Source organism: Drosophila willistoni (assembly GCF_018902025.1).
Source record: "Drosophila willistoni isolate 14030-0811.24 chromosome 2R unlocalized genomic scaffold, UCI_dwil_1.1 Seg167, whole genome shotgun sequence".
In the NCBI taxonomy this organism is placed as follows: domain Eukaryota; kingdom Metazoa; phylum Arthropoda; class Insecta; order Diptera; family Drosophilidae; genus Drosophila; species Drosophila willistoni.
The window spans coordinates 11187863-11202563 of NW_025814050.1; the positions used below are offsets into that span (position 1 = coordinate 11187863).

General features: G+C 32.8%; 1 protein-coding gene across 1 annotated transcript in view; it reads right to left on the minus strand.

Moving 5' to 3' along the window:
- Positions 1–953: 953 nt before the first annotated feature.
- The window catches only part of LOC26528776 (serine-rich adhesin for platelets), a 113080-nt gene continuing 99332 nt past the window's right edge, over positions 954–14701 (minus strand). The window contains exon 6 of the mRNA XM_015178405.3: positions 954–1342. Coding sequence (XP_015033891.2) covers positions 954–1342 — 389 coding nt within the window. The remainder of the gene's footprint in view (positions 1343–14701) is intronic.

The following is a 14701-nucleotide window of genomic DNA, read 5'->3' on the forward strand; positions in this document are numbered from 1 at the left end:
ATAACAACTTTACATTAAACACAACGAAATTAAAAATATTTAAAATAAATATAAACAATTTTTGTCACAAAACACTTGGCATACTATTAAAAGGGTATCAAAAAATGGGTTTGTTTCTTACAAGTATTTATAATGTGTACAATAGCTTCATTTAGTTTCATTTGGTTCTTGTTTAAGCATTTCATCTTTAAACCACTTCTCCAATGAGGTGAAAGCTCAAAACATACAGTAAAAATATCTATTAAGCTACCTTTTCATCATAAACATATTTATTTAACTATCGAGTATCGCTAGGAATCTAAATATATCTCCTGTTACGTTATCTATCCAGAACTTCTTGAATATTTATCAATAAATTGGGTTTTCGGGTATATGCGATGCGCAGTTATACAACAGTTTAATACTCTTTCTTTAAAACTGATTCTATTTTGGAAATTCTTTCTTATAAACCAAAGAACCATAGAAAAAAAAGTATTTTTCCGTAGAATTGCCAATTAAGGAAATATTTAACAGAAATAAACCAATTGACGTTTTATACGAAATTCTACAAAAAAATTCTTTCTTGAATTGATTAAAATAAAAATTGATAAAATATGATCTGATTCTGAGAATCTCTCAAAAGGACTGCCTATTTAAATATTTACTTAATGAACCAATTTTACATCATCAAATAAACCAAAAAGAGTCACTACTAAACAGTTAATTATAATAGTTAATTTAGTTAGGTGAGATTCAACGCAATGACTCTTTAGGAAGAGTTACAAGTTTAAAAGACGACGACGATGTCTGAGAATGAAATCTATAAAACATCTAAATATATTTCGAAAATACAGAGAAAAACTTTTCGTTTTCAAATCATTGATATCTAAAGACGATATAACAACAAGACTAGAAACTTTGTGTTTTTCAAACCGGTTTCAAAATTAAAATTGAATATATAAAAGAGTTTTACTCTAGAATTTGTAACTCCATTTTTGAAACTTTTCAATGTTTTCCTTATTATCACTTAGATACACTTTTAAGCATTTTCTTACCTCATTTGTACTAGTATTAAATTTAGAATCCTCCTGTAGATTTTCTTTATTTTTGTCTCCATCATCATTATCATTATTGAGCTGAATGGTTTCGCCTTCAATGGCTGTTTCTCTGGGCGGTGTTTCACATCTCTTCACCTTGGCTTCTGTCTGGAGGCAATTGCAACCGACTTCTGCACCACAAATGCAATGCAATTCATTGCTAATTGAAGCGCGTTTTGAATCTCTTGGCGTTGAGCTGTCATTTTGCTGTTTAGCTGGTAGCAGCTCTTGCAATTCGGTCTGATCAACGCCGGAACGCAGGGATTCTGCAAAAGAGATAAAACAAATAAGTATTTTTTTAATAAATATGACATAATCATTAAGTTATATAAAGGGAAAGTTATGGTGTATTTAGCTAGGCAGGCGTAAGACTCTTGTCAGTAGTAACATCATGCTGAGATGATGAGCCAACTAACAAAATGACTTATGAGTCATTTACAAGTGAATGAGTAATTGGCAAATGACAACAAGAAAGAAGAAGATGGAAACCGCAACAAAAGGGAAAGCATCACCATCATCATCATCATTATTATTATGATCATTAGCAAACTTCACGATTAGCTGTAAGTGTCGGAGTCCCACCCATAGGTCAGAGAGGAGGCTGACAACTAACTATATGTCTTCAATTAATGAATGAAGGATGCGTTGTGGCCAAAACAAATTGGCCTTGACAAGCTGTAGAGCTTCAAACCAGAAACCAAACCGCAAAACTCTCTTTTGGGGGCTTGGAAAGAGTTCAGTAACCGCTGATTTGTTGCTTTGATCGAATGTCGGACCATAATTTATACAATTTCCTCAACAAGTTGCTGTTGTTGCCGTTGTTCACTGATGTTCACGATGATGTTGTTGTTATTATTGTTGTTGTTGCTGTGTTTGTTTGCTGCTGAAGACCATAATCAATGCGTTGCTTCTGGTTATGGTATAAAATATTTTATATACACACATAAAAAATTGTCACTCTACCATGGAGAAGACAAATACTGTTTGAGTTGCCTTTTCTTCCGGCCTTTACCTGGGCATCTTTGGCAGGTTTTACTTTAAGGATTGGGCGGGTCTGGGTGGTGTTACCAAACAATCGCCTTTTTCATGTAAAATTTGAAATGATTTTTTAAATAACTTTGACAAATGGGAATTCACTACAAAAAATGAAATGCTGCAAAGTTAAGTCATTGCTTCCTGCTACACATGGACAATTGAATGATTTACTTAGATTTTAACCACTTCCATGAGATATATTCGTAGTTTGATAAAGTAAACCTAATTTAGGGATAGTCAGTAGCCAAAGAAATGAACTATTTATCCTTTTCCCAAAATGATTTATCCTAAGACTCTTTCGATATTTTTTGCTTTAAATGACTATCACAGATAATCTAATAAATAATATAAAATAAATATAAAATTATTTAATAGATCAAAAGCAAATCTAACCGAAAAATTTACGATCATTCAAACTTTGGAAGATTAAAATGATCTAGGATATCGCCTTGTTTTGCAATGTATAAAAATGAAAGTGAGTTCATAATAAAACATTTATACTTGTTAATTGTACTTTTGTTGTTACTTTTTGTTACTAATTTGGTAGGAAAGACAATTTAATTTTACATTTCTTAAAAGAAATCAACGACTGAGATTTACTACGATAAAAAGTACCCAGAAAATGTTCACTAAAATGGAAACTCTTGCTGAGTTTTCTACAAACGTGTAGGTCGGGATAAAATGATATAAATAAGAGTATTTTTTGTAAGCAAAACCAAAAAAAAAAATGTACTTCTATATTAAGTCGTGCCACAAACTACAGCAGAAAAGGTAAACTTTCTTCAAAGCTTCAATTAGGTTACAAAGTCCCAAAAGACTCAATGGAGATTGAAATTTATTTGTATACCAATATATCAGTCATCAAATGTTAAGGTCTTATTCTGATCCTTAAGGTAGTTTTTTAAGCCAAAAATGCAGACAATGTGGTATAAGAAAAGAGTCAAATATTACAAATATTTCAATCGAATGTATGAATTTAAAATCACTGAAAATTGTGTAAAATTTCTTTCTAAATTATATCACATATTTAGATAAATTGTTTGTTAAAGGATCATTTAAGTATTTAAGCAGAATTTTCTTTTGCTAGTATCAATTGGCAAAAAAAATAAATAAAAATTGTTTTAGTGCAATCATTAAAATCAGGACGTATCAATCGAGTTTTTTTCTAAACTCAACAGTATTTTTATCTTGTAAAATTTGTAGCATCTATCAATATGTCGTGTAATCCCACCTGTTTTGTTATCAACTGCAAATTCAAATCAAGTCCATTAACTCAATTAGCGTTACACGAATGGCTTGACAGTTTGGCGACAACCGCTGAATGAAACTGGACTTGGTTAAAACCGCTTTACCCACAAATTGTGTAATCTTTAATGACTACAAGAGACACAACAGCAAAGTTGATCGGATAGTTGACTTGTCTTGGTGCATTATGCGTCCATACACCGATTTCCTCATACTTTTCTTATATAATGCAATATTTGTGTTGTTGCTTTTTCCTAGCTATAATTCCGAGAAGCAATTCCTTGGCAATTATTAATAAAAGTGAGACGACAAAAAAAAAAAGAAAACCTTGGCCCTGACACACGACAGCAGGTGAGATGAGGCGCGTCTGGCACACGACAGGCGGAAAATTTCCTTTTCTTTTTGGCAATTAGGCGATTAAATGACATTAGCTACGACTAATTAATTGCAAGGCCAAAAATACTCTACCAGAATACAGAATGAATCCTCCTCCTTCTCCTGAGCTGAACTCGCACTCTGCAATGTGATTTCCCATTTTCGATTTTCTCACGACCTCTGCCCAACAAGTTGTCGCTTTCTCTCTCCCTCTCTCTCTCTCTCTCTCACTCTCTCTAGGGGTTAGGTGGGAATGTCATACTCACAGCAAGTGAAAATTTTATGACCAACGAAAACCGACCACCTCAGTAGTTATAGTTTCCATTTTTCTTTGCCTTTTACTACTTTTGCCGGGATTTTTACGACCCTATGGGGGGAAAAACTCAGCTTAGCGGGTGTTTTCATTGAGAACATTTCGGTTTTTCTTTTTTCGCTTTTTTTGGTGTGAAAAGTGTTGTCAGGGAAGACGCGTGGATTTTCCCAAACGAAAAAGAATACGATTTAAATAGATCTAAGAAAATACGTCTAATTTATGCCATGGTTTATTCTTCAACTTGCCATTGAGGTCTGATTAAAAATTACATGAAAATGAGTCTTAAATTTTAGACCACAGTCTTTGTTTTAAAAAACAAAAAAGAAACGAAAATGCTTAAAAAAGTGAATCAAAATCAATTTGAAAATATTAAATATATACAATTCTTATAAATGTATTGAATCAAATGTTTATTTCTACATAATTTCTTCAAATTGTTTTCCTTTTTAATATTTTCATTAGGAGGTTGAGTATTTTCCACTTAGATTATTTAGGCATGTTCATTCATAATTTTCTATTTCTTCTACACTCACACTTGGCAATTTACCTAAAATGATTTGAGTTTGAACTATTTGTCTTATCAGATTGAATGGAATTTAGAATATACTCATAACTCATACGTATATATATCACATCTTGAGCAATTTAGCTGAGATTTGGATGTGAGCCACTTGACTTGGTTTATTGACGCCTACAAACAGAAGACGTCTGCCTTCCCCACTCTCCCCTCTTTGGATCCATCTGATCGTACCCAAGCAATTTGCAGTTAAATTGCAATTAAAGTTCAACCTAAGCGTCAAACAAAACAGAAAAACAGACACATGAAAAAGCGAGGAATGAGGAGGGGGGAAAGAAAAACTATGTCCATGTCCAGTTTCAAGTGTTTTTTTGTTTTTTGTTATTTTATTTGTTGCTCGCATTTAATTGAAATGCCATTTACCAGGCGGACTGTTTTTGTTTTTTAGTTGCACATTTTTTTAATTACGCTTTGTGGGTCGCCATGGGTTAAGACAGGTTAAGCCTATACCAAAAAACAACAAAACAACTTCCAAACGCACACCGAGAGACAGACAGAGAGAGAGAGGAAAGGAGACCTGCCTAATGCCAAATATGATATTTTGGAATTTCAATTATTTCGCAGTGCTGTCGCCCAAATGCAATGCTCTCGCCGCATGAGTGCACAGTGAACGCTCGGTCCAGCCATTGCAGTCGGTGTCAGGCATCTTTCAACCCACTGTGCCACAGCGACGAGGTTGTCACATGTCGAGTTTTTAGTTGAAATTGAAACCCAAAAGCCAAAACCCAAACTCAAACCCAAACCCAAACCGTCATTATGAGCTCTGAGGCTGACCGAAGTCCGAATTCATTGAATACATGAATGAATGAGTGAGTGAGTGAGCGAACAAGTGAAGGCAGTGAGGAAAACCCCACAAAAAACAATTACCTAGCTTTAGACTTGGATTTTTTGTATCTTTTTGAGACTAAAAATTTTAAGAATGAGTTTAATATTTTTGCAAAAAGTTAAAGTTAGATTAAAAGGCATTTGGTTTGCATAAAAATGTGTGAAGAAAAATGGATCGTTATAGTTTTACATCAACGCATTGCCTTTTTGATTAAATGTTCTCTACTTCTATAGAGAATATTTTCAGTTAATAAAAAATATCATTGGCAAAAAATATTACTTTACTTTTTAAAAAAGTTTTAAAATATTGGACATGAGAAAAATGTCCACTAATCAATCAAAGACTTTATTAGTTCCTATGAGTCACATCTAAAGTTAAGTTTTGGTTTGATAAGACTCAAAAAAATATATAGAAAGAAAATCTTCTATTTTCATAATTTTTAAAATAGAAACTTAAATTTAGAAATTTAAATACACATTTAAAGATAGTAGCATTTCAGGTTCAGATAAACTTTTGTCTATATTTTGTTTTCAATTTATAAGTAAGAGATACAACTTTGATCAAAGGTTTTATCTTTTCAACTTGTTTGTTATTCGAAGCGCACTCCTCAAGAACTCATTTTTTCGCATAAATCATCAGAAAATTTGTTATTTTTCATATAGAACAAAAAAAAATTGTTCTCCATTGTCTGCGGCAATAAATTTTCTTCAATAAATTTTCAAACTTTGACAGTTTAAAGTATACTTAGCTACCAATCCATTCGTTATTAAACTGCATGTTATGTCCCATATATGATTTTTGTGTATATAAGAGAACTTAAATGCAACCGGCGGGCAGGCATTTCGATTATCGTAAACAAAATTCACATTGTAAACATTGACACATAAAGAAGAAAAACTAATAAAACAAACGTCTGAAGCAAAAAAACAAATGAAAAATCAGGCCAGAGCCCATTGGGGAGAAAACTTTTTCGAGGACAGGATGTATATTTCATTTATGCCCCCATCGATTGATTCTGTTGAATGTCAATCACAAAAACAAAAGGCCAACTCTTTATGATATGCTTGAGATTCTGTTGAAAGACACGTATCAAAGGACGAACCGTATGGGCTATTGTATTCAATTCGAGATACACACACACACACACACACATATATACGTAGTATATGAAAATGTTGTGAAAAATGTCTCTTTTGGAGAGACTTTTCTCAAGGTCAGTGTTGCCGCCTGCTGTGCTTGTGCTTGGCGCAATTTTTCATTTGTTTTTCTTATCGTGTTCCTTTTTTTTCTTTTTCTCTTTCTTGTTTTTTCACCGATTTTTGTTTTTGGCACAAGTTCTAATGCTTATTTTTAGATAAATTGTAGACCAAGAGTAGCGAATGTGTCTATTGGGTTTTCATTTGTGTATATACATATATATTCAGTATATTTTCTTTTTCGTGGCCACAAAACATATTGAGTAAACCGAGAAAGAGGAGGCAATTGAATGGGATGATGCACTTTATTGCATATTCAAAATATATTACTTAATGCAAATTTGTAGTGTGCTTTAATAATGAATACGTTAGATTAGGTCGGACATTATGCTATTAAATATTTTAATTAAGAAATTTTCTTTAAAAATTTAAGAAGACTTAGCAAACGCCTTACTGAACTTTATTCATGAACTTAGACGATTTATAATCTAACCTTTTCCGTGATTATAAATTGTCTCCGATAAAGAAAATGAATTTATGGTAAAACAATGTATTGAAATTCTCATTCAAAATTTTAATATGATATACCAAAACTTCACATAATATTCAGCGATTCCAAGTTTTGTTAACATTAAACCACTAGACTAGACTAGAGATCAGAAAGACTATAGAAGAGAAAGTCGTCAATCATCATTCAATTTCAAAAACATAAATATTAAAAATATATATTTAAGTATTCTTATAAGGAATAAACTAATAAAAAAAGATAATTAATCTTTGGAATGAGCAGCTACGATTATGACATTATATTGCTGTATATACCCAAAAGAACTTCAAAGTTAATTAAAAAAAAAATTGACCTAAAATCAAAAGCTCTGAATATAAACAAACGCTAACACATAATTTTGTGAGTAAATTTTAATATTTTTATTGCTGTCGATAAACAAACGTAAAAATCTCTTTAAATTCAAAAGAATTTGCCTTACGTTTTGTACACTTTCATATAACATTTAGTATGAAATATACCTCATTTGAGATAGAGTAATAAAATATCTAATGCCAAAATAATGTTTTTTGATGTGTGGCAAAAAGTTCTAGGTCATACGTCATCCAACATATGAACATGTGTGTTTTTCTATGTGATTTTGTGTAGACGTAATGAATATTAAGTAAGCTTAAAATTGAAAAATGCGACGCAAAATGTTGATCAAGTTAAAACCGGTTAGAAAGTCTTTGAAGATCCGCAAAATGCATTTTTGCCAAGAAGAAGAACAACTCACCGCCAATGCCCTCATCGTCGGCATTCTCATAATCACAGGTCTGAAGAAGAAACTCATTAGATGAATTCATAATTTCATTTGCCAACAAATCAATATTTACGCCGCCCACTTTATGCTCCATACTAGCGCACACACACAGGGTGGCTCTTTAGTGCACTTCCGCTCTATTTGTTTGAATTTCGCACACACACACAGGGCGACTCTTTCACTCAATTAACGACTGCATGACAATTCGATTTTAATTGCTTGGGACAATCTCACTTGGGGCATGTTTAATGACCTTTTCACGGGTTAATTTCTGCACTGCGAAACATTTTTCTATCGAAAATCAATTTCGAATTCTATTCACAAAACAGCGCGCCGAAAATGACGACGGACGACCACAAAAAACTATGTGTACGGACTCACAAAGTTCTAAACATAAACTGCTGTTAATGAATTTAATTCTCAAAAAAAATAAATTAAAGGGGCGCGCGCTCTATACAAAATACGACGAGCATTTTGCTAATTGTGGCGTCGATTTCACCATATGGTGGATTAATATCACGATCGCCAAAGGCAACAAAGAGGCATATACACTGAAAGAAAAATTGTTTGGGGATTTCCAACATTACTTTACTTAAAAGCTATTTAAGAAGTAAAGAATTAGTCTTAAACTTTTGGAATGAATATGTATATCCATAAAAAGCCTTACATATAGTCGTATACATATCTGGCAAATATCTTAAATATGCTGTCTGAATATATATTTCTTTTAGGATATATTATCTGACTTCTTGATTACTTGATTAACTTGATTTCCTGTTGCGTAACTTAAAATATTTTGTATGTATTGTCTTTAAAAATCTAGCGAAAAATGGTTTTGGGTCTATGAAGTTGGCTATTAAATTTGTTTGGAGCCATTCGTAAATCTTTCCAAATCATAATTTAATCAACACAAAAAAAACCTTAATTAATTGAAACATACTGTGAGAATAATCTTCATAGCGTATAATAGAAAGAAACTATAGAATTCAAATTGAGTTTGTGGAAATTTGATAGTTTTTATGATAATTTTGTTTTTTTACGCAAAAATTTTGATTAATTTAAACATAATTTCACAGTGCTTTGTGTCTTAACTCTCAAGAGAAGTCTCTACTCCATGGAAATTTCCACTGAGGAGCAAAATTTAAATCATTATTGTTTTGGCAATTCACTTTGTTATGGCCTGGGCATAGACAGAAACTTCAGTAGGCAACCCCCCGCAGTGCGTTATAATTTTAATAATAATTCCATGGAATTGTGCGTGTTGGAAAATTGAATAATTTATTATTACTTCTCTCTCTCCATTTAGACTTGTATTTGAGTCTTTCGCCCATTTGCCAATATGTGGCGACACTTCGTGCTTGGACTTACTCATGTATATATATGCGAGACGATTTAACACATACAATATATTTAATTTTTACAAATGTCCCCTCCTCCCTCCCTCTCTGACTAGTTGGAGAGACGTCTACCCTGGCTGTCTTTCTTTCCACTTGCCCACTTGCGGACGCGCAATTAACACTCGTTGACAAGTTCACTAGGCCATGGATGGCATGGCCCCATAAGTATAATAATTATTTATATATTATTACTATTGTTGTTGTTGTTTTGAGTTAAACCACGAAAATGCGTTGTGTGCGTTGTAGCAGTAGCAAAAACAACAGCTGTCTATGATTTTGTGGTAAGCATTAAATTTTGAGTTATGTTTGGGTCATTAATTTGACAGAAATACACACACACACACACACACACACACCCACACACACCCATATACAACCCACCCACTCTCTCTACTCTTTCACTTGATTCTTATTTCTCGAGTCTCTTTGTTTGGTGTAAAATATAATATTACGCATACGCCCCCTTCACTCGCTCGCTTGCTATAACAATTAAGTGACCTCCTCTTTAGGAATGCTTGGAATGACAGACTCTGCTTCGCCATATTGCATCTGAATGTCGCCAGAAGATAGTCGCTTCTTTCTCTAGCTGACATCATATTTAAATTCTCTAATTTTCTTGTGGAAATATAAGAAATTACACTTGAAAAAATACTCAACAAATAAGTAAATATTTACTTTTCAAAGAAAGTTTTTATTTTGAATATAGTAATTTACGATAAATTTGATGTGAGCTGTTAGCCTTTGGCCTTTTCAGCTATATTCAAGGACATTATCTTTTAAACAAGATATGTAAGAGTATTTAATTTCAAAACTTTTGGCAAAAAACTTTGCTTTTAAGGTTCATTTTTCCAAATTTACAACATGACTTTATAATATCTGTGTACCTAATTGGAATAAAATGAGAGCCAAGGCTTTTACAATTTAATAATAAACATAAAATTTTTAAGGAACTTTGTCAGATGCTTAGGAAATATTAGCTATATCTCAAAAAGTTAGTATGTCACTTAAAAAATTGATATTCTCTTGATTATGCTGAAAAATTGTAACTAAGCTGTATAGTTTATGTGTCCTTTGACTATTTCAAAACAGTTGAGGGAAACGTATAATATGTATTAACCCTCTAAGCCTTGACAGTTTTTAATTGATTGTCATATAGAATTTTGACAAATAATCAAAACTGCGAGTTTTTTAAAAATTAATAATTATTTTTTGGTTGGGAATAAACGAATTGAACTATTTAAACTTAATTACTTTTCGAAAAAGATTTAAAAACTGGTGAGTATTAACTATTTTAAAAAATATCACTCATGTCTTAGAGGGATAACCTTTTCAAATAGCTAGAGTTTTCCATTTTTAATCTTATTAAAGTTGAAGTAAATTTTACTATGCATTAAAAACTAAAGTTTCCTAAAGTTTAATGTTTTTGCTTATTTTTTTTTTACTTGTACTTAATTGTTGTTCGATTTCACAACGACACACTTCCAATGGAAGAAACAGGCACACGACCTTAATTATGACCACCAAGCAGTCTAACCAAGGTTGCATACAGTTGGTTGTTCACTTGTTGCAAGTTCAATGCAAGTAGCTCAACAACATTAGTCCCAGTTTGCTTATCTCTTTCGATATGCTAATGTGATTGCGCTAGCCTACGCCCATTGTATGTTCGAGTGACCAGCAGCAATCGGATAAAACTTGGCCAGCGGCCAAAAAAATAATCACTACAAGTTACACTACACAACAGCAGCAGCAACTTGAGACTGAGACTGAGAAGAGTAGTCAGAGTCGGTTGAGTTGGATCAATCAAAAATTACTCTGACGCATCTCTTCGATGTTTCCCCAACTTGTTGCGCTTTGTTGCACAAATAATGCTGCGGCTGCGTTTGCGGCTGCTTGGGTCTTGCATTTGATCTGAATTACCGTTAACACAAAGAGTAAGTCTGCACTTGACTTCATTAGCTGCAGCTGCTGCCTGCCAAAGGCGTCTGCTACATGTGGTCACAGTTTGTTAAATTCAAAAAGCTCCCAGGCAGGCAGGCAGCCCCCATATACCGTTAATTAACGCAACTGAGAGATTTAATTGTTTTTTCGCTGGTGGGCACATAAATTTATATTTTTATATGCGCAGCAAAATTGGTCAATAAATTGGAAATTTTCGAAGCAAAACCACTTGAAATTGCCAAAAAACAAAAGAAGAAACAAAACTCAAAAGGGAGGAAATGTACATTAAAAAATATAATATAATATTTGTATATACATTAACAGATTTGAGATCTATAAAATATATTTTAATATATATACCAAAAATAAACACATTTGTGCTCTATAAAATACTAAAAAAAAAAGGAAATTATCCATCAGAAAACACAATTTTTCATCCGTTTAAATTGTTGCTTCAATAAAGATGTTGAATGAGAAAAATGAAATAACATTTATCTATGTACATCGAGGACCTCCAAATATTAATCGGTTAAAACATTCTGTTTATACACTGAAATGATATATTTTGGCATAGTTAAGTACTTCTTTTACAAATAAAGCTTAGTCATATATTTTTATCTGTTTACGTAGATTTTACATTGAAAATATTGGTTAAATATATAAAATAATGTATATCTTTATGATTCGAGAACTGATACATAAATCGCTGTTATTCAATCGCAAGTTTCTATTTATTTTTTGATAATAAAATAATGATCGTCGCTATCCTTAATGCTATACTCATTCCTATATTCAGTGCATTTAAATCAACTGTAACAAATACCTAAGCTTTGGTTACCTTGATTAAGTATATTTAACGTCACCTCAACTAAATAGACAAACAAATTAAAAGATCCAACTTAAATTAGATTAATTTTCAATTTACTTTGACTTCATTCTGGTTCTCAAAGGTCCCTAAACGAATTTACGGTTTGGGAGTCACTGTAAACAAGCAGTGTATAACAGTTTTGAATGAACTGCGCATGTCGCTCTCTCTCCCTAGCTCTCGTGGGCAACTAATGAGTGTCAGTGTGTCAAAGGACAAAAACGAAGCATGATATATACAACATTATGCAACTTTTATGCTATGCTACCAGTGAGAGAAAGTGACTGAGAAAGTCGACTTGTTGTTGTTGTTGGGGTAGCTCTGGCGATGAGTCATTGTTTATTATTGTTACTTTTGAGAGAAGAACGGAGGGGGGTTTAGTTGGTTGACAACAGCCCCCAAACAGAGCGCACCAACAACAGCCATCCAATTGTGGCCAAGTACAGACACACACTTGCTAAAAACACGCATATTATGATGAGAGACATTCTAGAAAAGCTTTTGTAGACGGTAAAAATCAATACTTGGTCCAGTCGAGTGTGGCAAAGGGGCCGGCAAACAAGATACACATGCCGTTGTCTCTTCTGAATGGACTAGCCATATTCTTGTTGCGCCTAAATTGAGGGACATGCGCAGAATCCAAAGTTGGGAAAGTGTCAAAAGACTCTTGATTATCCAAATGAAAATGACAATATGTTAGCTTAGTCTTATCTTAACAGAAAACTTTGCTAATTTCAAATGACAAATCATATGGACTTACACTGCGCAACACAAATTGCAAATAAAAACTGATATTCTCAATTGCAGATTACCAATTTAGGCCATTTTGAAATAGTGGTGGAATCGTATCCATGATAAGGAATTATCTACCATATTCTACATTTAATTGGCAAGATTATCATTTTGAAGATCATGAAACGCATTCAAAATGGGTATAGAAACAAAAACTTTGAAGTTAAGTATATTAATAGATAGACCTCCATCTAATCCATCTCCATCTAAATATAGATTCAAAAACTATTTACTAACTATACTCCAAATAGTTTACACAGAGTTCTTACCAAGAAAATAAACAAATTGTTAACTAAAATGAATATTATTTTGCATTACAACTATAAAGCAATAGATGTATACTAATTGCAATTACCGTTACCCAAATGTACTATAAATAATTAATGTTTTAGCTCTAATTTGATGGCCGGTAAATAAATATTTGAGCTCTAATTTTATGGCTGATAATTTTCAATCAAAGGTAGCTATTTTCTTTATCACTTTCTTTTGTCTAACCACAATGGAAAAAAGATTGTTTACAATTACAGTGAAACCTCGATATAACGAACTTCGTTATAACGAAAAACCCAATATAACGAATTTTTTGTTAAGTCCCTTGAAAGGACTAAGGTTTTACATTTCAGTACCTATAGCGAATCAATAGATATAACGAATAATTTTGCGATCCCCCTCAGATTCGTTATATCGAGGTTTCACTGTAATTGATAATTGCAATTAACTTTATTTAAATATACTAAAAATAAATGTTTCAGTTTAAAGTTTCTAATTTAATTGGCTCAACTTTTAGTCATAGGCAGTAATTCAATTACCATTTTCTTTGTGTTAACTGAGTTTGGTAGACTTTGGCAAAAGAATTGTTAACTTGATTGGGAAACCAAAATAAATATCAAGTGTCTGTGAAAATCTGATATCTCACGTCTTTAACACAAATGACTTGCGAAAACTGCAGAAAACTTTTGTAATTAAGACATAGATTGCTCCTATATATATGCTTATATAGTGACTGTATAGGTTTCGATATATAAATGTGTTTCACAATTAAGCCAAAAAGCCATTACTTGACAAAAATGAAGTTATAAATAAAAATCAGCTTGTGACGAGGTAAAGCAAAAAGACAATATAAAAACTGCTGATCATTAAACAACACCATGTAAAAATCTCTCAATTTTAGTAGTAAATAATTTAAACAGTTGTTTAAAAAAGTTTTCTGCCTTGGGTAATAGGTCAAAGCAAAACAATTTAAAAACTATCCCAAGATTCGCATCTCTCCCATTCTCCTGCTCCATCTCTTTGTTTGTTATTAACAAGAAGTTGGCTTCCAGGCATTAAAGAAGAGTCTTCCCCAACATTGTTCTCAAGAAGCTCTTGAAATGGGTCAGAGTCAGAGTTGGCTATGCTGATGATAATCACGACAAGATGATGTCTAGCCAGAGAGATAATGTGTTTTTTTTCTCTCTCTCTCTCTATCTTTACAGCGAATTAGCAATTTATGGCATGGAGAATTGATTTTTCCCTTGGCTTCACTTACCGGCGGCAGCAGCTACTCCAGCAGATGATGCTGCAGCTCCTCCTCCGCCGACTCCTCCTCCTCCTCCTCCTGCTCCACCCCGTTTCTTATGATCTAACAAAGATGATTTCTGTTTACGTGGCAAGCGAAATGAGTTCCATAGAAAAGATGATGAATTCGTGCCGGACGTTGATGTTGATGCCAAAGTGGATGTAGATGTTGATGTTGAGCAGCAAGAGGAAGAGGATAATT